Source organism: Ascaphus truei, chromosome 2 (genome assembly GCF_040206685.1).
Source record: "Ascaphus truei isolate aAscTru1 chromosome 2, aAscTru1.hap1, whole genome shotgun sequence".
Lineage (NCBI taxonomy): Eukaryota > Metazoa > Chordata > Amphibia > Anura > Ascaphidae > Ascaphus > Ascaphus truei.
In genome coordinates, this window is record NC_134484.1 from 381,842,274 (window position 1) to 381,867,090 (window position 24,817).

The 24,817-nt window shown below is 43.8% G+C and overlaps 1 protein-coding gene across 1 annotated transcript in view; it reads right to left on the minus strand.

Annotated features, from left to right (window-relative positions):
* The window catches only part of LOC142487595 (ATP-dependent translocase ABCB1-like), a 141,773-nt gene that overhangs the window by 73,062 nt on the left and 43,894 nt on the right, over nucleotides 1-24,817 (minus strand). Inside the window, exons 6-10 of the mRNA XM_075587172.1 lie at nucleotides 15,133-15,193; nucleotides 8,187-8,378; nucleotides 2,561-2,732; nucleotides 1,073-1,197; nucleotides 39-216 (exon numbers count right to left, since the gene is read on the minus strand). Coding sequence (XP_075443287.1) covers nucleotides 39-216; nucleotides 1,073-1,197; nucleotides 2,561-2,732; nucleotides 8,187-8,378; nucleotides 15,133-15,193 — 728 coding nt within the window. The remainder of the gene's footprint in view (nucleotides 1-38; nucleotides 217-1,072; nucleotides 1,198-2,560; nucleotides 2,733-8,186; nucleotides 8,379-15,132; nucleotides 15,194-24,817) is intronic.

Genomic DNA, 24,817 nt, shown 5'->3' on the forward strand with positions numbered 1-24,817 from the left:
ACTTATTCTAGAAAGCTGTTGGCAGGCATTTTACTTACAGTCAAGACGGTTCCAATGGTGTAGACTTCAGGCTCTGACACCGTTAGTTTTGTCCCATACCAAAATGCTAATGCATAAGATGCGCATGAAGCAAATTGTGAAAACCCAATTGATATGTTGGTGGTTATTGATTTCTTTATGCCAATCTTCTTTGCTTCATTCAAGTTAGCATTGTATCTGAAATATGAATGAGATCAGCTTACAGGAGCCTCAGGCTGTTTCTTTATGTGGCACCCTTAAAGTGCACAAATAGTATGAGAAAATATGAATCAAGGCTCTGAAACAAAGTGTCTAATAATATGTCAAATACAAGACTATCACTAAAGGAGATACCTCTGTGTAAACATGTTAAACCGTAATTATTTGTATGGTAACGTGTTGGGCAATGGGCATATTAACATGTCCATCCATTTTATTTACAGTGCGTCAATTGTGTTATTTATTTTTTTAATGTTTTTGCTCCTCTCCTTAACCTTTTCCAAGGTTTCACACATTTGTAAAATAATTTCCTGACTGATTGTGTGCTTTTCAACTATAAATACTGTATATACAATATGATTTCTGAAAAGTAACACAGCAGTAATCAATTCAACGGTTAAAAAAAAAAAATATGTAATTTTTACCTAGATTAATTAACTGATAGGAACATGACAAATCATAAAGCAGTAATTCCCCCAAAAAACAGAAAATTGAGTAATCATGCAACCTGATATTTCATGTTTTACTTATGTATTCCCAATTATTATTATGTTTTACTTTGCAATAGTAAAAATAAAGGAGACATGTATTATTAATGGTTAGCAGGCAAAGCTGATTGCTTTTAGCATGTACACAAGACTTTTTTAACCAGTAAAATTGTCTCTAATGATGGCATAATAATAATAATAATAATAATAATAATAATAATAATAATAATAATAATAATAAAGTTAAGGCAACTCCAAAGTTCTATTGATTAAATGTTTGTTGTATCTGTAAACATACACTTCTTAATGCCATATATGTAAGATTGCTCAGAAAAAGCCAATTATACTTAGCCAATGCATTTTTTTGTCCATTGAAAGCAACCACAGTCCGTATTGCTGTGAGGATCTCCTCTGCCACAGCACCAGCTTTTGCATAAGCAGCTAATTCTTTCATTGTAAATGATGCGATTAGCTGGAACAAAAGACAATATAAAGATTCTACTGTTAATAACATTTGACAAGCAAGATTGCAATTCTTTTTGATATGAAAATAATACATACACTTTAACAATGCAGAATGCAAGAAAATTAATCATTATTATTATTTATTTTTTTTAGGAACACATGGGAATGCAAATTACTATGAAAAACATTCAGCAGCTTTTTTTTGTTTCAAAACCTTTATTTCCTTCAGTCATTTACTGCAGCGCTATTCCCAAATATAAAGAGTTCTGCATCATGTTTAGCTATGAAAAAATGTAGTTGAAAGATAACAAAGCTAAATATATATTTAAATAAAGTAGTACTCCTTTAAACAGCTGTCCCCATTTTATTTATATACTGTACATATTTTTTAATTTACTTGAACCAGGGCTGAAGTCCACGCTCCTTGTTTTTTTTTTAATTACCTGTACCTGTTACATCTTGTCATGTTACTTAGATGTCAATATGAAACCACCAAAAAAAAGTCACATTTCACGCTACATGAAAGGGTCCCCTGCAATTTTCAGGTAATTTAAAAATGGTATCAAATACAGAAGAATTTACAATGCATCTGATCTCAGACACATTATTAGAGAGAGGTTGGGGTTCCTTACAATGCATCTAATCTCAGACACGCTATTAGAGAGTGAGTCGGGGTTCCTTACAATGCAGCTGATCTCAGACTCGCTATTAGAGAGGGTTGAGGTTCCTCAGAATTTCACAATATAATTATATGGTTCCTAAACCCAGGGGAGCACAAACGTTTGCTGCAGCGCCCACCTGTCTCTTTTGCCCTGGTTCTCCCGCCCCCTGCCTACCTTACATCCGCGTCATCAAGTCACGTGACCCGCGGAGTCATTTGATGCATGTGACATCACATGGGGCTGCGGCGTCATTTGACCACGTTGCCATGGCGACGCGTCAGAGCCGGCTGAACCCCGTTAAGTGGAGTGTTACAGAGGCCTCACGCGATCCCACAGTATTTAATTTAAATGCCTGGGGGAAGAGCACGGGGCCTCTGCCCGCACCCCACCAGACAAATCTCCCGCCCTTCCCCCCTTGGGGGTGCGCCCCCCCGGTTTGCGCACCCCTGCCTTAACCAATAGAAAGGTTAAAAAACACCCTTCGGAAGAGACCTAGCTTCAGCTTCTCATTTCCTATAATTTATCCCATGACACACATTCTAATTATTAGAAGCACTGTACTTACTAAATATTATTTTATAATTGATTTTTAGCAGTGGTGGTCATAGTAGACAGCTGCTCACATAAGAAACAGAGAAACGGGAGAATCTTTATGACCTCTTTTTGTGCCCCTATTTATTGAAAAGATTTGTGTTAACATTAACTTACCTTTGACCAAACTATTGCTGATAATGCCAGAAGAGGACTCACTGACAAGATCACCAATGTAAGCTTCCATCCATGCACAAATCCTATGATGATGCCAGTTAAAAAGGTGGATGAAATTTGTACACATATACATATCTTATCTCCAAGACCTTCATGTATGTTGTTAATATCACTAAAAAAATAAAATATACATTATAATAACACATTTTTGTAAACAAAAACACAATTATTTATTGCATGTATAATCTTTAAAACATACGGCCCATATAAACTAAATGGTGCTATACCGATATAACATTTTTACGTGTAGGAAGACATAGAACATTAATCCTCTATTAAGGGAAGGAAAAAACAAATTGACCAGAATTTAGGGAATTTAGTGATTTTTGGCCTTAATAGAGAATGTGCTGTGTTTTTTTAACAATATATATATAATTTTTACAAATGCAGCGAATATTGGCCTTTTATATACAGCTAAACCCCGTTATAACGCGGGTCTCGGGGTCCACCCCGAGACCACCGCGTTACTAACGGGGTCGCGAGAAAAAAAAATGGCCGCCGCGCTTTAGCGCATATTCATCCCGCGGGACAGGAGATGGGAGCGGGCATGTCCCTCCGCTCCCCGCTTCCCCCTGTCACCGCGGGACAGGCCGCGGGGCAGGAGATGGGAGCGGGGATGTCTCTCCTGTCCCCGCTTCCCCCTGTCACCTCGGAACAGGCCGCGGGGCAGGAGATGGGAGCGGGGATGTCCCTCCTGTCCCCGCTTCCCCCTGTCACCTCGGGACAGGCCGCGGGGCAGGAGATGGGAGCGGGGATGTCCCTCCTGTCCCCGCTTCACCCTGTCACCGCGGGACAGGCCGCGGGGCAGGAGATGGGAGCGGGGATGTCCCTCCTGTCCCCGCTTCCCCCTGTCACCTCGGGACAGGCCGCGGGGCAGGAGATGGGAGCGGGGATGTCCCTCCTGTCCCCGCTTCACCCTGTCACCGCGGGACAGGCCGCGGGGCAAGAGATGGGAGTGGGGATGTCCCTCAGGTCGCCGCTTACCTCAGAACCATGCTGCCTGCATGGAGGTTGTAGCGGGGGGTTTCTTCTCCCCACCGCTGTCCCCGGTGCTCCCGCTGCCTGCGCGGGAGGAGGGGGGGGAGCGGGTGGTGGTGCTGGTCGCGGCCCGTCTGTGTAGAGTGAGAGAGTGTGTGTGTATGTATATATGGGAGAGAAAGTGTGTGTGTGTATATGGGTGTGTGAGTGTGGGTAAGTGTCTGTGAGTGTGTGTAAGTGTCTGAGTGTGTGTGTAAGTGTGTGTAAGTGTGTGTGAGTGTGTGTGAGTGTCTGTGAGTGTGTAAGTGTGTGTGAGTGTGTGTGAGTGTGTGTGAGTGTGTGTGAGTGTCTGTGAGTGTCTGTGAGTGTCTAAGTGTGTGTAAGTGTGTGTGAGTGTGTGTGAGTGTCTGTGAGTGTGTAAGTGTGTGTGAGTGTGTGTGAGTGTCTGTGAGTGTCTGTGAGTGTCTGTGAGTGTCTAAGTGTGTGTAAGTGTGTGTGAGTGTGTGTGAGTGTCTGTGAGTGTGTAAGTGTGTGTGAGTGTGTGTGAGTGTGTGTGAGTGTGTGTGAGTGTGTGTGAGTGTGTGTGAGTGTGTGTGAGTGTCTGTGAGTGTCTAAGTGTGTGTGAGTGTGTGTGAGTGTGTGTGAGTGTGTGTGAGTGTCTAAGTGTGTGTAAGTGTGTGTGTGTGTGTGTGTGTGTGTGTGAGTGTGTGTGAGTGTCTGTAAGTGTGCGTGAGTGTGCGTAAGTGTGTGTGAGTGTGCGTGAGTGTGGTCAGTGTGTGTGCAGTGTGTCAGTGTGAGCAATGAGCAGTGTGTGTGCAGTGTGCAGTGTGTGTGCAGTGTGGCAGTGAGCAATGAGCAGTGTGTGTGCAGTGAGTGTGTGCAGTGTGTCAGTGTGAGCAATGAGCAGTGTGTGTGCAGTGTGCAGTGTGTGTGCAGTGTGGCAGTGTGTGCAATGAGCAGTGTGTGTGCAGTGAGTGTGTGCAGTGTGCAAAAAAAAAAATGTAAAAAAATTTTTTTAAAAAAATATTTTTTTTTTTTTTTTTTTTTTTTTTTTTAAAAAACGGGAGCCACGGGAAAACCGCGTTATAACCGAATCGCGGTATAACGAGGCGCGTTATAACGGGGTTTAGCTGTATATATATATATATTTATACAGCATTTGAAATGCTAGGATATGTCTTTAGATTTTTTGGTACTATTAGGGTGACCAGATGTTCCAGTTTTAAGGGCTCTGTCTGACATTTTGGGGTGCTGTCCCGCTTTTTGAACCCCATTGGCTGCACATGTGTGATCAGCACTTTCCGGCTGCTTGTGCCATGTGTGACCTGCAAGCTCCGATCGTGCATGCACATGGGCGACCGGCAAACATCGATTGTGCATGTGAGGTTGGCAAGTGCTCTTTGGTGAGTGCCGACTGCACATGCATGATATTTGTCCTGGTTTTTGCTGGGACAGATATGGTTACCTTAGGTACTATGTTAGGACATTATGTGGTGTTAGATACTACAGATGCAGCCACATGTATCTCAAACATGCCGCAATACATGCGCTGGTGAAGCGCGGACCAAAAGTTGAGTGTTTGAGGCACAGTGCTTGACAATGGGGAATGGCCCATCTGGATTAACACATTGGGGGTCCCTGATTCTGAATGGGACTCCCGATGTGTAAATCCTACCTGGCCACATCAGTCTGTAAGAGACGCACAGTGGCAGTAGATAGACCCCGGTATGGGGGGCCTGTATCTCCACCATGTTTAAATGTCCCAGTCACTTGACACAGGAAAATGAAACATGGCAGAAATACTGTAACCCCATACCGGTGCCTGCATCTCGGGAAGCAGGTTGGTTCCTGGGGCTGAAATAAATGGGGTTCAGCAACCATTTGCTTCAATAATATGTTATTAAAATAAAAGAGGGACGATCGCCTGTTAGAGGTGTGCAGAAAGAGTGAATGATTCTATCTACTCTCACTGTGTGTCTCTTCCAGACTGATGCAGCCTTGTAGGACTCACAAAGCGGGAGTCCCATTCAGAAGCCGGAACCCCCGCTGTGTTAATCCTGATGGACCATTAGTCGGGTTGCGGGGATTCTGCGAGCAGGCGGGTGTCGGGACCGTACAATTGGTGGATGTTATGCCGACTACGCGTCAAACTATCGGGCTGCATTTGTAGTAACTAATCTTGGTGTTTACTATGTCTTTTTTGGTATTCTTGGTCATTATGTCAATATTGGTGTGTATACCTTTGAGATTAATACCCAGAAACCTGCAAATAGCAGTGTTTGCAGTTCCTTCCTTTAAACCCTTGTGGATAGGGTGCATAACACCAAACCCGGTCGGGCTCTATGGTACTATGCTGTTTTTATTCTTTTTTGTCTTAATAAATTTGTTTGAATCTTCAAAGTAATCTATGGGTCGCTGATAGTGAGTTCTGCAGTCCTTTGCATTCTACCATCAGGCACTGTTTATACAGGATACACATGTCAAGGCATAGCAGCAGATTCTATATGGAGACATATGAGCATCCAGAAAGAGCATTTTGTAGCACAGAGGAGAGATTGGCTCCATTCTATATCTGCAGGGACACAGCAAAAATACCTTTTAGACCTTGCAATATATAACAAAACGTAAACTGGATTCAGATAAGTGGCTTTCTATTTATACGGCTGTCTTTATTTGTTTCTTAAATATTGGGAACCAATATTCTATGCTATATAAATGTTGGGACATTAGGCACCAAAAATCTAATAACATGACTCCCCACAGTGGACATTTTCTTAATTCTGATATTGTAAGACACCTCTCACATTATGCAAGGGAATGGGCGTTAATGTGTCTTCTGACCTCAGAAGATGTCTTATTGAATAGCACTGATTAATAAATAAGAGTATGCATAAAATAAAGGGATGTGCCGCTTCAAACTCTTAAAGCTAATTATCAAAATTACCATGTAGTCTAGAGCAGAAGAAACCTTTCCATAGAAATCTGGGAATGTTGGGTGCAGCACTGTAAATTTAAATGAAACACTGGAGCAGAACATGTCAGAGCTTCATCAGGGGTTTCGTGTCTGGCGTTTAGGTGCATTGATGTCACAGAGGTCGTGCAGGGTCAGGTAACAAGTGTAGGCAGAATCATATGCCAAGGGGTAGCTAAGCAAGTGAAACTAAACAGCCAGTAATGGAGATTAGCAAGAAGGGATTGCGAACTGAGTCAGCGGTAGTCTATTGAGGCAAGTGCTTATTGGTAATGACTAGGCATCTATTAAGCAGGCTCTTACTTTGTGATATTGTGATGACTGAGTGTCTTGCCTGAGTAATCTATATCACTGAGGTTCATGTAACAATATAAAAGGTTAAACTAGTAGTATTTGTAGCATATGGCAGCACATTAGAACTACAGAGTTCCTAAATTTATCAACTATATACAGTATCTTTCCAGCTGAGTAAATACTTACCTTTCTGAATGAAGCATATTTTTTGTAGTAAAAGCGTGTTTCTAACTGGTACCAATCTCACTCAGCTGCCCATCCCACCTTGTGACCTTTTAATTTTGTATTGGTTTGATTCTTAAGTGTTCTGTTTTAGCACACTCGTGATTTAAAAAAAAATGTTGAGTTAATAAAAGTGACGTTTTAAGCAACAGTTGTGCTCCCAGAGTGAACTCTTTTGGGTTAATGCTCCATTTTTGTGCTACAGTTAGTACTGTAAATGAGCCTTAATGTTCATATTACAACTGTAGGGCTAATTGTATCCTTCAGTATATCTTCAGTATGTCCGTGGTATTACAGGATACAGGTCCCTCCAAAATAAACCATGGCAAACCAAATTTACAGAGTATAAAGACAGGAAATCTGTCAACTTCCACAGAATTGTTAAGGAATGGGATCAAGATTTCCAACTCAAATCAAATAAGGAAACAGAGTAATGTAATGAGAGTGGTTTACCCCTGTATTGTGATACCTGTACATGGTTCACAGAATATGATATTCACTGCTTTTCTGCAACCAACATGAAAGCTGATGGATTTTGCTCCTAAGTGTTAGGGGTCTCTGACTCAATGGTCAGGTATGTTGTTTCCATGTACAGTACATATACAAAATACAGAGCCTTCACGTACATGCTCTCCCCTATCAGAAATGTAAACTCAAAATGATGCCTGCTCATTAAACATATAGTAAGTAATACTGTATGTGCTTGAGATACTGTATGCACAGTAGACCCATAGCTTACCATTATGACATCACAAACATCTACAAGAAGTGGAAATACAAGATGTCTCTGCTATTGGAAATATACATCTGCCATAATAATATGTTTTTTTTTAAAATTACAATGATTATTGATATATAGTACAGCTGAAATGAATGCTTTTGAAAGAAACAAGAAATAATGCATTCAAATTTAACCAGGGTGTTTTTAAAGGGGTTTGTTAATTTGCTAGAGTTATGATTCCACAGAACATTCTAGAAAACATATGAAGACACAATTGAGAAGAATACATATGAAGACACAACTGTGAAGAAAAAAATATTTTGGGGGAATTGTTTAGGTCAGCTTAGTAGCATATAAATAACTACAAAATTCCTTCTTACTCAGTCAATCTGTTGTTCAATATTCCAATTTTATTTGAATCAAACCAAGACATGTCCTGATGAAGCACTGCTCTGAAAAACTTCTGTCGAATTCTCATAGCCTGTCTTTTGGCAGAGACCAAAAATGTCCAGATTTGAAAGAAACTTAAAACAAACGCAGCACAGCCAATGGCGACAAAGTAGTAACAAAACCTGTGTAATTAAAAGAAAATTGTAAAGGTTTAAGGACTTATTCGATATCCTATGAAATGGCCTATATAGAACAAGACCAACAGTTGTGTGGTATATCATTTACACAGGCAAAATTACTGTAGCATTTTGCAGAGCAATATGTGAGAAATGAATAACTATGTAAAATAATCTCATTCAACATTGAGTGTGTATGAAGACAAGTAAAATCTAAAATATTCCAAATCATAATTTTCATTTAAATGCCTATTTTTATTTAGACAAATCTATTTAGACAAATGTAATCTCCAGTGTGAAATTGCGGTGGGATTTAATAAAGTGAAATCACACAGGCCTTCTACATTCAATATGGTCTGATGCTGTGAATCTGTGACACAGTGCTGGAGAACCTTTAGTCCCATTCATTGAATGAAGCAGAGTATTTTGCCCTTGCAAGCTTCACATTGAATACGGCTCTGGGCCATATAAGACATTTGCTTACAAGTTTGTTGCATATTTTAGTTAAATATATGTTGTTATAATATCTTAATAGTTAGGCCTAAAATTGTAACTAAGGAAATCACAAGTATTAAAATTAACATAATGTAGCCATGTGGTAAAAATGGCATACAGTTCTCTCTCATGCTGGCAGTAAGCTTGGTAAGTTACAGGGTTGCCAGCATCAATCATGGAGGTTTGCCTTCACACCCTGGTGAGGTGTCATATGTATTCAAGGGGAGTGGTAACATGCTCTGAGTCCACCGTTAGTGACATCAGAGATGTGCCTGTTCCTGAGGTATATAAGGCACAGCACTGCCCAAAGTTATTGTGTTCTACATGACTAGCTTCAGAGTTGAAGGTTAAATCGACCACTAGTGTGCTAACTAGTGGTGCAGTTCTAGTTCAAGAGCCAGCAGCAGTAAGGCTGGCTGAGCCTACACTGTGTCCAGGGACCTGGCACAGGTGGTGATCTCCCTGAGGGGAGAGGTGATCCAACTCCATTGGGAGGGCAGACCTTTTGAAGGGAAAGTACGGGACAAGATGAGCGGCTGAGCTGCCAGCTGTGAGGGGCAGTCTGACAAACTGTCAATAAAGATGCCCTGTTTCAAGACAACCCCACTGTGTGAGTGTGAAGTTACTCCCCAGCGGAAGGCACCACCAAGAAGGAGTTCCTCATCAGGACCATATCCATGCAGACGCAGAGATCCTGATGAGGTGGAGGCGCTGCACTGTATGTAGGTAGGACTCACGGACACTACCTCAGCTGCCTGTCTGGGTTGACATTCCCCATACAACATCATGCGGGAGACTCAGGAGTCCTGTTGCCAACAGGTGCACCACCGGACACTACCATGTAATGGGGACCAGTTAGACCACATGGGCCAATGTGAGATTGGGTGGGTCAGGGGGGTCAGAAAATCCGTTACAGTTGGAGGCGCTGCTGAGATACCTGTCAACAGGACAGGCTTTTGCTAGGCACACTGGGAAACAGGAGAGTGTATGCTTCCAGTCAGTGCTGTGTTGGGACGGAACCCAGGGGTAGTCAGGGGAGCTGACAGACCGCAGGGATGACCTGGGAGCCTGGAAGGAGTTGGGGGTCTGGAGAGGGGCTATAGCTGTCCTAGTCACCTTGAGGTAGTGCTAGTTGGTAGGATGCCTAAAGGGATAGCCTGTTAACGTGGTCAGGAATCCTGGAGAGGGTCTGCGCTAGGCTGACCAACAGTAGGTAGACGCCCCAGTTCTGCATGGAAAAGCCAGAGTACTATAGCCCATTCCAGACCACTTACCGCAGGAAGCACAGACTGGAGAGAGGAGAGACACAGCATACACAGAGAGAGTGCATCAGGCATTCTTTATTGTATCGGTATGGCAGCTGCCCCGCAGAGAGGAGTTCCATGTATAATCACAGCAACTACAATACACAAATGGCGACCGCAAGAATGGAGGATCCGCACGGTGCGGAAGGTTCAAGATGGCGGACGGAGGCAGATGGAGAGAGCGCACGTGGTGTGTGTCCTAATGAAGAGCAAGCTACGGAAATGACTTTTGCTAGCCTGCTATGGAGTGGCACCAAGGCTGAGGCCGCGCCGTTTTGGTCCTGCATAGGACCGCGGGGTGATACCCTGAGGACAGTATGGAGGACATTGTGGTGGTGTTTGGTGAAGGATCTATTTGCCAGCCGCCAAACGCTATACAACAGTCTACCTCAATTGCTATTGTGAGTGGCCGGGCAAATCAAGATGGCGGCTCCTGCTTCCCTGGGAGACCGCGTGGGCCGACTGCAGAAAATACTGCAAACAAAAAGATTGCAGAAAGTTGGCCGGGAGTGGCGCCAAAAGGAAAACCCCACCCCAGCGAAAGCTGCGGCCGCGCCCACATGGACAGTGACAAGCTCAGCCCCAGTGCTGGGTCATTCTATAAACTTGTGGGACCCTCCCCAATCTCAACCAGGGGGAGTAGTTTCCAGCTGTGCCAAATGAGGCTGCAGTTAGAAGTAGGAGGAGTTAACAAACCAGCCCCTGCCCTTCAGTTGCGAGGAGCTGACATACTGGGAAAACCACTGCAAAAAGTGTCTCCTATGATCAATATGGCCAGCAAAATCAATGACGATCCGGACATCTCTGCTCACCTCTATTTGGCTCCAGGAGGCTTCCTGGTGCGCAAGGCGGGCGGCAAAGAGACTGTGGCATGCTTATGTATGCAGTGTCGGCTGCCGGGTGGTGCGGTCAGTACCGCGTCCCGATGCCCGCAATGTGGCATCCAGTATGTATGGGCTGTGCAACCATTTGTGCCCGGACAGACCGTGGAGGCGGGGGTGGACACAGCCATGCTAAAGGCTGAAGCCCCGGGTGCGGCCTGGAGAGAACCCATAGATCCTGGAGCGTGGGGATCGCTCCTCATGATCAAGACGGAGCCGGAGGAGAAAGGGACCTGTAGACGAGGTGAGAGCCAAGGACCTCACCAACGGTCCCCGATGGGAGTGCCACTCCCTGGGTCGGAGCTCAACTCCTCGGACGAGGAGCAAGCAACCCTGACACCGGTGGTGATGCGCCAACCGGCGGACCACTACAGTGGTGCTGTGAAAGAACCGGCACTCACCTGTGTTGTGGCGGAGAGGAGTCTCGTGTCACCGGTGCAGCGACAACCTGAGAGGCGGAGTCCCATGGCCATGGTGACTGGCAGAGCGGACAGCGGAGAAGGAACCCTACCACGCCGACGGAGCGGTAAGCGACACCCTTGCCCTCCTCAGGTGCCGGCGGTGGCAACGATGGAGAGAGGCTTAGTCCAGGCACGAGCGGAGCAGAGAGTAGAACCATCACTTCCGGCGGTGGACGTAGTACTGGAAGAAGAGGTTCCGGTGGGGAACCCAACGCAAGATGGTGGCGAGTCCCGCAAGATTGATGACCTCACTTCCGGCGGGCACAGCGGAGCTGGATGTAAGATGGCGGCATCCTCGCGACCGAGCAGCGGTACCAGGTCGCCTGGATCCGGGAGGAGCTGGCAGGCCCTGCGGAAGCCTGGGAGCAGCGAGGCGGGAGAACCGGATGGCCAGTCCGATGGCACCGGGCCAGGTAGCGGAGAGATGCGGGTTGTAGCCCCGCGGATGCCTGCCGTATTCCCATATGCCCAACCCCCGGCCATAGTTAAAGCACCGACCCCTATCACCTTTTCCTACGGGTCACCATCGAGCCAAGGGTTGTCTGGGGAGTCCCGAGCCACCTCTGATGAAAGGACTGGGGAGAACTTGGACTCTGGAGAATGTTTCATGTCCAATGACGGGTCGGGTAGGGGAAGGTATACGTGACATTTGTCTGTTTCGAGTGTTTGTCCCAGCTCCATTAGTGTCAAGGTTACCAGTAGGCCCAAAAGGTTGGGATCCAACTCGAGATCAACGGGTACCTCAGGGATATCCTCCGGGGGGGAGTTAGAGGAAGGCGAGGGTCCCATATCGGTACTAGAGGAGGTTAAGGAAACCAGGTGGTGGGCCCCCAAGTTTGAGGGACATGAGGTCTGGCTAGATCGTACAAGGTTTATCTTAAGACAAGATGGGATTGTGGATTACTGGTGGGCCCCAGGAGAATTCACGGAGGAAGCTCGTCAGGAGGAACTGAGATTGAGGTGGTACGACATCAGTTCAGGGGTGGTGGATCCCAAGGGACCAGACAGGTTACAGGACCCTGTAGGCCCTGCGGAACCCTTATCATGGGTGCTGCCAGGTAACGCAGGCAACGCCAGGTTATTTAGGACGAGTCGGGCTGAAAGGGCCATAGTGACACGGTACAAGAAATCCCACGGGTTGGAGTACCCTTACGTTCCTGAACCTCTTATGCAGGAAATAGAGGACCAAAGGCATGGGTGGTTGAGAGAGACCATAGGGGAGTAAATTCGGTGCAAGGGTGGAGAATGCACTGGGCATAGAGCAGAAGAAAAAAAATCTCAGTTAATGAGGTTATGGAGCATTGGGCGCAGTGTTCACATGCATATGATAGAGTACCGCCCGGAGAATGGGTTACCCCGGGAGTACAGTGTGACAGTTAAAGATAATGCTGGTAGGGAGGTAAAGAAGCCAGACCCTAGGCACTACTATTAGGCACAGAGGTAATGGGGTCAGCTTTAGAAACAGTGCCCTCTGCTGGACAGCAGGCATTGTAGCTGTTAATTCATCAAGATAACTGTATCATGGAAATTTGTACGATAATTATGTTATGTTTTGCAGTGCTTCCTGGAAGAAGGTCTAACAAATTTAGGTCCCAGACGGGTCGTTGGGATTCACCAGGGGGAGAATATAGCCATGTAGTAAAAATGGTATACAGTTCTCTCTCATGCTTGCAGTAAGCCTGGTAAGTTACAGGGTTGCCAGCATCAATCATGGAGGTTTGCCCTCACACCCTGGTGAGGTGTCATATGTATTCAAGGGGAGTGGTAACATGCTCTGAGTCCACCATTTTTGACATCAGAGATGGGCCTGTTCCTGAGGTATATAAGGCACAGCACTGCCCAAAGTTAGTGTGTTCTACATGACTAGGTTCAGAGTTGAAGGTTAAGGCGACCACTAGTGTGCTAACTAGTAGTGCAGTTCTAGTTCAAGAGCCAGCAGCAGTAAGGCTGGCTGAGCCTACACTGTGTCCAGGGACCTGGCACAGGTGGTGATCTCCCTGAGGGGAGAGGTGATCCAACTCCATTGGGAGGGCAGACCTTTTGAAGGGAAAGTACGGGACAAGGGGCTGTCTGACAAACTGTCAATAAAGATGCCCTGTTTCAAGACAACTCCACTGTGTGAGTGTGAAGTTACTCCCCAGCGGAAGGCACCACCAAGAAGGAGTTCCTCATCAGGACCATCTCCATGCGGAGGCAGAGATCCTGATGAGGTGGAGGCGCTGCACTGTATGTAGGTAGGACTCACGGACACTACCTCAGCTGCCTGTCTGGGTTGACATTCCCCACACAACATCATGCGGGAGACTCAGGAGTCCTGTTTCCAACAGGTGCACCACCAGACACTACCATGTAATGGGGACCAGTTAGACCACATGGGCCAATGTGAGATTGGGTGGGTCAGGCAGGTCAGAAAATCTGTTACAATAATATGTATACTATTAGTTAGTTCTATTGAGTATCTAATTTTTAAGAGGAAAGAATACAGAAGCAATTTAAACGTGACCAGGGAAGAGTTTAAAAGCAGCATTTAGAAAACCATAAATGGCTGCATACGATGATCATCAGGGGATAGTGAGCAGTATTGGTACTGTACATAATCTTGATGATACCTGCATACTGTATATGCAAAATACATGTGCATTATTGCCATTAAAAGAGATCTCTATATTTATATCTGATGTTTCAGAAGTCAGGTTTATATCACTATAATGGACACACTCTATTTATATTTTCTTTGTTCTTTTAAGATCCACTCATAACACAGATGTATTAGAGTAATTTAATAAACATTCAGAAACATGTATTTTCTCACATTAAATATTTGTGTGCTATTTATTGTATTATGTTTTGCTTTTAATTTTGGGAAAGAATGTCAAATGTATCATCCCTTGACCCTTGTACCCTCGATTATAGCCCATCCTATTCTATTTAACCCCTGTACCCACCCCTGTTACTTATCTTGTTTAATACACCACACAAATAAATACAGATAACCTTGTTGGGTACAAATGACCACAGCTTTTTATTAATTGTAAACTGCAACCTGCTGGACCTGGTCGGCAAGTAGCCCCAACCAGTGAACCTGATTCTGCTCACCATCGCTACATGACCCATTGAGCATTCATGGTTCGTACCATCAAGAGATCCCTCTTAGGAGTACACCCTTAGGTCCGCTTCACCCGGCCCTGGCTCAAGAGTGCATCCTATTGGACCCCTCCCATTGCACCAAATGAACCACCTTGGCAAAACTGACCAGTCCACACCCCTCCGGCTGTGACAAAAGTGACACCACAACACCTTTAACCCTACCCTTTTTTTGTAAAAAAAAAAAAAAATCATTAAAATATAACATGTTACAGTACACTCATAACAATAAATATAACATTACCCTAAACTGATGCCCAAAAGGGCTGGGTACATTTTGAGGAGGTGATCTGAGGATGAGAGGTCAGCCACGGGGTCGCTGACCCTTAAGTAACCTCTCCCTCATCTTCCCACCCCCAGCGCTTCACTCGATGGCCCCTCAGGCCAAGGGTTATTCTTCCTTCCCCTAAAAGGTCAGGCATCTCTATCTTTTTTTAAGTAGAAGAGGTTACCTTTAAGAAAGAAGTGTTGTTACCTTGTTATTTCTGCCTGTATGTCTGTAACTGGAGCAACTCCACAGCTTGAACTATTTGCAGCTAAAAAGAAAGAAAAACAGCATTACCAGAACTGTGTTTACGTTTAACTTAAGCATCCCAGGTTACAGTACAGCTTCCTATTGTATTTCCCTAATGCTTTCTTACAGCAACCTGCCCTGGTTTTAGACTTCCAGAAATGTGATAGCTTTAAGCTGGGGCTTTTCAGAGGGAGAAGCGCAAAGCTGATTATGGCTTATTATTGTACGGAGACTGTTCAATAAAGAGTTTTGCTGTTTTACAAAAGTACAGATGTAGCATTAGTCCGGCCCCTTTTTCATGCGCAGCTAATGGAAAGACAATGGTGTCTTCTGTCACTGGCGCATTGTGTGTTTCCCGCTACAATGTACCAGTGGGAGCAGAAAATGTTGTTACATCTTTATCAGGCACCCTGATTCCCGAGTTCTCCTTCGCTCGCCACTTGAGTTTGAAGTATTCTGGCCATAAGAGAATACCCCAGTGACACTGTCTGTGCACTACACTAATTCCTTCAATTAGTTTGGTCCTTGGTCCGGGAGTGGGTTGCATTCATACTGTATATGGCAAGTTCCTCATTCGTATCATGAGTATCTACTATAAAGAGGTTTAAAGATTGTACATTCTCTTTGGTTACATTTGGAAAATTTAAAGGAGAAAGATACTGCTGCATTTTAAGGTAATGTATTTATACATTTCAGAATGATCTAGATTTGACTTATTTTGGATGTCTGAAAAAGACCTTAATGTACCCATCAGGGCCACCGACAAGTGTCCCGGGCCCAGTGGCTGTGGGGAAAGTCTCCCCCAGCTGCAGGCCTTCCTCACTGACTTTCCTACCCTGAGCTTCTGATGCCAGTTGTGGGTGAGGGCTTTTTTTGAATGCATGTGGGGGGTGGGGATTTTTTTATATGCACTTGGGGGTGGGGGCTTTTCATATGCATTTGGGTGGTAGGTGCTTTTATATATGCATTTGGGGGTGGGGGCTTTTTTTATATGCATTTGGGGTGGGTGGTTTATTTGCATTTTGGGGTGGGAGTATTTTTCTATGCATTTGGGGGTAGGTTTTCTATATGCATTTGGAGGATGGGGGTTATGTATAGGGGGCAATTTGTTATGTCTTGGGGGTGTGGGAAGGTTGTTTGTATTAGGGGGGGGGGTTTTGGTATGTGTTTTGTGGGGGGGATTGTGTGAGGCAGAGGGAATGATTAAGAGGAGGGGGATTGAGTGAGTGTGGGGTAATTTACAGGGGGAGGGAGAGAGTTAGAGGAGAGTAGGTGAGTAAGAGAGGGAGGGAGTGAGTGTGGAAAAGAGGGAGTAAGACTGAAATACAAGGGGAGACAAATAAATGCGAGGTGGGGGAGGGATTGAGTGAGAGAGGGGAGAGAGAGAGGAGAGGAGAGAGGGAGTGAGACAGAGGGGAGAGAAATACATGGGAAGAGGGAGGAAATAGAGTGGGCATGTGAGGTGTGAAATGGGGGTCTCGCACGGCGGCCAACATGGGGGGAGGGAGGTAGTAATTCTAGTCCTGGGTCCTAGAAAATCTGTCTGCGGCCCTGGTACCCATCTTAAACAAATTAAGGACTCTGATCAAGCCTGCTGTTTCCAAATTTAGGAAGTTCCCTGAGTTACAACCACCAGGGAATTTAGGATTAAAAATAAAGGAATAAGCAGCAAAGAATAAATTGAAAAATTTGCTCCCAATTTTCTCAAAAGCAGCGAGAACTTGATATTTTTGGGAAATATTAAGCTTCTTTAGCTCGATCATTTTTAGATAACCACATTAAATTCCAAATTGGCATTGAAGAGATGACGTGATTCTCCAAATCAACCGATCTCTTAGAATTAACTTGTGAATGCCAATCTAGAAATTGATTAAATCGAGTGACTATATACCGTAGTAAAGTTCTATGTTAGGTAAGGCTAAACCACCTTTCTAAATAAATAGCTGAAGATTATAAGTGGCCTTTCTCATCAGTAGAAGTGTATTCAATGCTAGTTGGGGAACGGAAATAGGGAACGTCTGGAAAAAAAGAGTGTGTGTGCCGAGGAGGCGCAGTTTAAGTGAAACTTCTTTGTCTTTTGGTAAAAACTGAAAAGGCAGCGCACTGCCAAGGGAGCCAGGTTTGGAAAAATAATAAAGTTTTATTGATAAAATAACATCCCCCAGAGGAGGTGTAGGAACCCTCCTAGGCGTTTCATAAATTCGCAGTGCTTTATCAAGGGGTAAAAGACTGTCAGCAGGCAACCCTTATATACTAGTTTAAAATTCATACGTTTTTCAACGTTCGCGCTAAAAAAGTGTGATGACGTCATGACGTCACGCACGCGCAGCCGGGCACCTGACCCCACAAGGCCACCATCCGCCATGGCCATTGAGTAAAGCCCAGCTGTTTTCTGATTCCCCCCAAGTTTGGCGCCAAGCTGGAATGATGTCATATGTGTGACAGGCATGCACGCCCACCCCTGCGCCCAATGCTGGCAATCGGGAGAAGGACCAATCACCAAAGCGGAAGGAAACAGCAGACAGCTGTGCCATTGCCAAGGTATGCCAAATAACAATAGGCAGCAAGGCACCTCCGCTGACAGTGTAAGGACAGGACAAAAAACAAAAACATATATAGACACAGTCTATCCATGTTACCCTTATCTTTTCCTCAGTTATGACCAGGAAGAGAACTAGGCATGAGGAACTGACAAGTTGGTCACAAAGTAAAACATTCTTGATTTTAAAACTCAAAACAATGATACAATACATATAGGATAAGGTCTCGTCCCATTCTACACCTCCTAAAAGTGAAAAATATCCCCAGGCCCAGATATATGCACCATTTTGTAATCCAGTGGTAATAAAGTTATTACAATACTGTATATTAATTAATAATAAATCATGACTGATGAAATACACAGGTCTATTAGGCTGCGGCCAGCATGAGAGACGTGTGACGTCAGCGTCTGCTCAAGCAGGAGTGATTGGCTGCCCTACTCACTACGTGCTCACGCGGGGGGCGTGTCACAGACAAGAGGTGGGACGTTAGACTAGAGTGGGGCGTGCCAATGACGGGAGTACCGTGATGTCACATCACATGCTAGACTTTCATTCGTTTGCCAGTCTGCTGTACTTTGGTTGGCTCTTACCTGGTCACGTGACGCGCCATTGTGCCGGAGAAACACATTTTACTGTCTCCCCAAGCACTGCTCCGGTCCAAGTACACGCAACAGCACTTCGGACACGTCCATCAGGAAGAAGATATTTAAACATGCCGAGTGCGCAAACGTGCATCTCTACACCCTGGCCGTGGCTTTATTTATCTGAATCATCATCAGAACAGTAGCGGCAGACAAATTGGGAAGGAGAGGGGGAGAGGGAGGAGATGGGGGAGGAGGAAAGGGGGGAATGTTTTGTCAATGTTTTGTCACAGAAATTGTATTTGTGATAGTGATGTTTTTAATTAAAAATCAAAACACAATTTCAGTGACAAAATGCAAAGAAGTTTGACTTAAAATGTGCGTGCTCGGCACCCCCCCCCCCCATTTTAGCTATTTGCACTTCTATATTTATACTAACTGTGAATTCCTCGTGTGTGTGTGTCTCTGTGTGTGTGTGTGTCTCTGTGTGTGGTGTCTCCGTCTCCCAAGTGGTTGCTTCTGCTCCTGCTCCTGCGTACTTTGCCGGCAGCTGCTGCAAATGCGCGCCGATAACCAGAGGTCTCTGTGCATGCACAGACCACACAGGCCTGACATTTTTCTGGTACACTAGTTCTGTCACCATGAAGGTAATTTGTGCAAGTGAAATTATTGTAGGTGACAGTAAAGAAGTTTCACTTCAAAAGTTTAGTATAAAGGAAAGTATATTCCTTATATTGGAGGCTATGCATCCCAGCCATAACAGTCTCTTGAAAATCCCTCAGAGTCCAAATCTTGAAGTTGATGTCTGAAGATTTTCTTCACTGCTGTAACATCCCAATCTACCTGGAAATGATAAAGAGGCACACCATTGCGCAGTATTCCTGTTCTCTAATGGCTTCCCCTTATACATTATAGGGCCTCATGCAGTAAGCGACGATTATGTGAAATCGGCAAGCTTACCGATTAGTCATGTTATTGGCGATTTTTCCTCTCCGTATGCAGTAAGTGCCAAATACATTCAAAATCAAGCCGAAAACAAATCCGCCCACTCTCACGATGATTTGCCGATCACACACAGGTGTATCGGCGTGCGTGGCGGGGTGCTGTTACGTTCGCCAATCAAAAATCTTGCTGAATCAGGCGAACCAAGCATGTATTGGATAGCGCGCCATATTTAAAGGCAACGTGTACTGGTAATCATTCTCTGTGTTGTTGGAAGTGAGAGAGAGAGAGACGCACAGAGCTGGGTGATTTAAGATTTGCATATTGACTGAGAGACTTGTTGTGTATTGGGAGAGCTTTGTCCTTTGTTGTTTTGTTTACATCTTTGTCTTGTTTTATATGTGGAAGTGTTTCGTGTGATTGGCTGTACATTTGTTATCTGTTTTTTGTGAGTGCTGTAAGTATGCCCGCAAAGCGTGGGAAGAGTGATGCTGGTGGGAGTGGGAGTGCTACTCGTGCGAGTACGCGTCAGAGTGAACGTACTGTTCAGGAGAGTGATGTTGCTAGGAGTGCGAGTGCTGTTGCTGGGAGTGGGAGTGCTGTTGCTGGGAGTGGGAGTGCTGTTGCTGCGAGTGGTGTTGCTGGGAGTGTGAGTGCTGTTGCTGGGAGTGGGAGTGCTGTTGCTGGGAGTGGGAGTGCTGTTGCTGGGAGTGGGAGTGCTGGTGCTAGGAGTGCGAGTGCTGTTGCTGGGAGTGGGAGTGCTGGTGCTAGGAGTGTGAGTGCTGTTGCTGGGAGTGGGAGTGCTGGTGCTGGGAGTGGGAGTGCTGCTGGTGGCTCAGTTGCTGATGGGGTGTCTGGTGGTGGCGTGCTTGCTGGTGGCCAGCTTTTGGAGTCTCTTCCATTGGAAGAAGGATAGTCCAGTCAGCACCAGGCAAGCTCTGAGCCTAAACCTGCTCGGAAGAAACATGTGGAGAAGCCACGTAATCCTCGCTTCAATGACCAGGAAAATAGAGCTCTTGTCACTGGGATTCTGGAGCACTATGACAGTATCTATGGACATTTAGTAGGTAAGTGTACCTTTCCATTTATTCTTCAAATACATGTGATCCTAGGTCATCTGAGTTTTGTTCATATGCAAATATGGGTTCAGAATATCTTTCTATGTTAATTAGTCTGGAAACACAGCTTTTTATCATGCCTTACAAGGACAACTAAACACAGGCGGTCAATTTGCCATAACTGCATACAATATGAATGCAACCTTGCTTACATGTATAGGTTTAGTAGTGAATGCTCATGTGCTTCACATATTACACATAAAACAGCATGTTTGCTATCTCTTGGAACAGCTAGCAGTGTAGGAAACTGGTGCTTCTATTATTATTCATTTACCTCATATATTTTATATGTTTTTCAAGGGCGGACAAGTTCAGCAAGCAGAAAAGAAATGTGGGACACAATAGTCATTGGTGTCAATGCGTGTGGGAATCATGTGAGGGACAAGCGGAATTGTCACAAGAGATTTGATGATATTAGGTCCAAATTGAAAAAGAAAATACAACACCAACGCGTGCATGCTACTGGCACTGGAGGTGGGCCGACACCACAACGTCTCATATTAAGTCCATTGGAGGAGCTGCTTCGGGCAAAATTACTTCCCGTCGTCGTGGAAGGCTTACCTGGTGACCGTGATATAGGAATTTATCCCTCACAATTTCCACCAGGTGAGAAATATTACTGTACTAGGCGTGTCGTTGCTTACAGTTATTTTGCATATTTACACTGCTTTTTATACTGTCTTCACAATATAAGCATACCTGCATCTATATATGTATATGTCTGATTCTGTATATATATATATCTCAAAATAGACATATATGTTGTAGTCCTACTAAAAGCAGTAACTAATATAGCACGTGCCATTGTGTGCTCATTTACATGTGAATTCCCAAAATGCATTGCTGCAGTGGAAGCAATTGATGGTGGGCGAAGATGGGGAACAACAGGGTAGTACACATGTGTAACACATGTTAATCAGAAATTATTACTAGCTACAGGTACAGAACATAAATATGTAGAATATTATTGTGTATTTTATTTAATTTACTCCGACAAACATGACATTACTGCCTATTTTAAGCATGCATCAAATATATTGCATGCAACGGCCTACAAACATCACTTGCACTAACACATCTATAGTTGTTTATGAAAAGGTCCATTTTTGCTTTAAGTCATATACAGACAGCATAATGAGGCACACGTATCATATTTTATGTCATTGTTTTCATAACTTAAAAACTGCACACGACTATTTAGCTCATCTACCATTGTGTTAAAGCAGCTGCAATTAATATCTCATCACAGCATACACTTCAACAGAGGGGGTGGGGTTCAGCACACACACTAATTACAGCCTCATTTTAGGGTCAACTTAGTTCACACCATTTTCACCTGTTTCAAGTAATTGAAAGGTGTGGCTGATTAGGCTTTTTGGGGAAGGGAATACCGTTCTTACAACCTGACTAGCACAACTGAAGTTAATCACACTCATTTGAAAGCTTCACTTTAGCTACTAAATGCCCCAACAACTCATTACTTATCAAAGCGTACCTCACACATTAGTTCACTCATATCTATAGTTGAACTACTACTATCAACGACACATTATCACACACTGCATGTGTTGTCTTGTTGAGTCACAGCCACATTCAGGTGTGCCACATCTTATATTAATGTACCACACATATCCTCTACCAAAAACAACACTTTTTGCAATATGACCACCTTCATGATAACCATTGTGAATGTTCATCTCATGATAGTTATGTACATTATGATACTGATATCACTACACAACATATGATTTTTATGTACAATTTTAATCTATTTATCCTCACGCATTACTGCAGAAACATAGTATGTTGTATGTTAGGGAACTCAAAAGTTCTAAGTACACAGGCATGTACATTGTTATTACAACTATTTATGTTCACTTTCACACACACATTTTCGGTTAAGGAACTGATGCTGTTAGGTACTCATAAATACAGAACATACAATAACTGTTTGTTCAATATTTACACATGTAAATGTAAAACTAATGTTATTGTTATATATAGTTGCCCCTGGAGGACATGTGTCACCTGAGACGGAACAAGTGTCTTCACCTGGGTCATGCAGCTCAACACACCTAGAAGGTGAGTGTATCAGTTGGTGGCCATATAATATGTGCACTTCTATATGTTATGTTGTCATGTTCATTATTTGTTTTGCACATGTTCTTTAAATAGGATTACTTAGTGTCAGTGAAAATGAAGTGTAAGGCAACATGTATTGTGTTAGTGATGTTAAGTATCATGTAGGAGTTGTGAGTTTAGAGCAAGTTTTCATTCATTCATATTTCATACTGAGTCCAAACATTATTCGTAAGTCAAGGTAGTTTTTAATGTGAGGTTATAAAACGTATGGAAACATGTTAGTTGTTACATATGACACAGTATAATTACATAGTAACACAGCAGAGATTAACATGCCATTTAATAATGTGTACATTTATTTTTAGTGAAGAAACCAGAATGATTTAGATAGGCGCTAAATAAAAGTGCAGTGGTATAATGATAGATTCACACAGGAAAAAATATATAAGTAACTTAAACGATGTCTCAACCTTCCTGTGGGGGATATGTACTATTTTTAGAACATGATGATGAAGATGATGATGATGCCACCGCCATAGACACAGAAATACAATCAAGTGAGCATGAAGAGGTTCCAATTGAAACAGTTTTACCGCCAAATCGTCCTTCAACTACCACATACGATGCAATTGTAGCTTCTGAGGGAAAAATTGTGGAAGCAGAAAATCTTCGCCATTCTGATCTGATGACAGTGCTGGAAAGGATGATTGCACTGCAGGAAGAAACGATATCACAATTGGCACATCTCCACAGAGTCTTCATTGAAGTGCCTAAACAGTTGCAAAAAATCAACACCTCATTCGAAGCATTAGTTGTTCAGCAAACCCAAGCGAATTACTTGAGAATGACTACTGTACCACATTTCAACTTCAACACCTCACAGGCAGGATCTTTACATGCTGGTAATTTTTCACCACATGCATCTGAGCTTCATTCCCCAGGTCCGAATGTTACCGCTCAAGTAGCAGACATTGCTGTGCAGGTTGCTGACAACATCCTACCGCTGCCATCTGTACAAAATCAGGAGCTGACACCTACAAAGGAGGCGACAAAAACAAAACAGCACAAGCAGTTACTACTGACCAGTTTTTGGACACAAACAAAAAAAGACACACATGAAACAGACCAACCATCACTTGTGCAGTGTCTACCAACTTGCTCACATGTGTCAGTGGGCACAAGCCCTGTCGGTGAGTCACTGCCCAAAAGCCCTGTTGGTGAACAGTCACTGCCCACAAGCCCTGTAGGTGAGTCACTGCCCAAAAGCCCTGTCGGTGAACAGTCACTGCCCACAAGCCCTGTAGGTGAGTCACTGCCCAAAAGCCCTGTCGGTGAACAGTCACTGCCCACAAGCCCTGTAGGTGAGTCACTGGCCACAAGCCCTGCCCGTGAAGTGCCAGAGGCCACTCAAAGTGGCTCTGTTGTGGCTAAAGTTGTTGCAAAACGAAAAAGGAAAATCCAAGAGACAACAAGCAGGCCTGTTACTCGCTCTCAAAAGGAACAAAAAAAATAAATGTTATAATTCACTAAATATGTCTTTGGCCTTGTTTTGTTGACTTCAGATTATCTAATTAATATTGTATGTATGCTGAAGACTGTGTTGTTTCCAAACTTTCAAGTATGTTCTTTTACACGTGAAGTTTTGGAAATGTTAACAGTCCTAATTAATGAATAGTGTTATTAATATTGATGTATTAATCGTGTATTCAGTAATGGTCCACCAGGAGCCAGTTGCTATGTTTAGAGAAGCTGCCATTGACTTTGCAGCAAAACATTGTATTTGGGTGTGTTACTTGATGTAATCATTGCATGTGCATATTATTCACATGCAATTAAAAACACACCTATTTAACTGCAAACATCTTTCTTGTACGTGTACAGCAGGATTATGTGTTAAATATTACTTACCTTTGCCTTGGCTGGCCATTTTAATGTTGTCCTTTAATCATTTATGTGTTCTTGTTTCAAGAACATCTCTGAATTTATACTAATATATATGTAGTATGTATGGATATATGCACACACACACACAGACACACACTGTGTGTGTGTGTGTGTGTGTGTGTGTGTGTGTGTGTGTGTGTGTGTGTGTGTGTGTGTGTGTGTGTGTGTGTGTGTGTGTGTGTGTGTGTGTGTGTGTGTGTGTGTGTGTGTGTGTATATATAGTACTATCTAAACTGGTATAGATGTATTTACAAAAAACATACACTTCATGCTTCCTTGTGAAAACACAGTATTTTAATAATACAGGCCTAATGTTTGTGAACTATACTACCTGTGAGCCTATAAAAGTATTGGGCTTAAACACATTTTTATTACTTAATTCACTCATGTTTATCACCATTTAAATAGGTTTCATACAAGGGATACTTACAGGCAT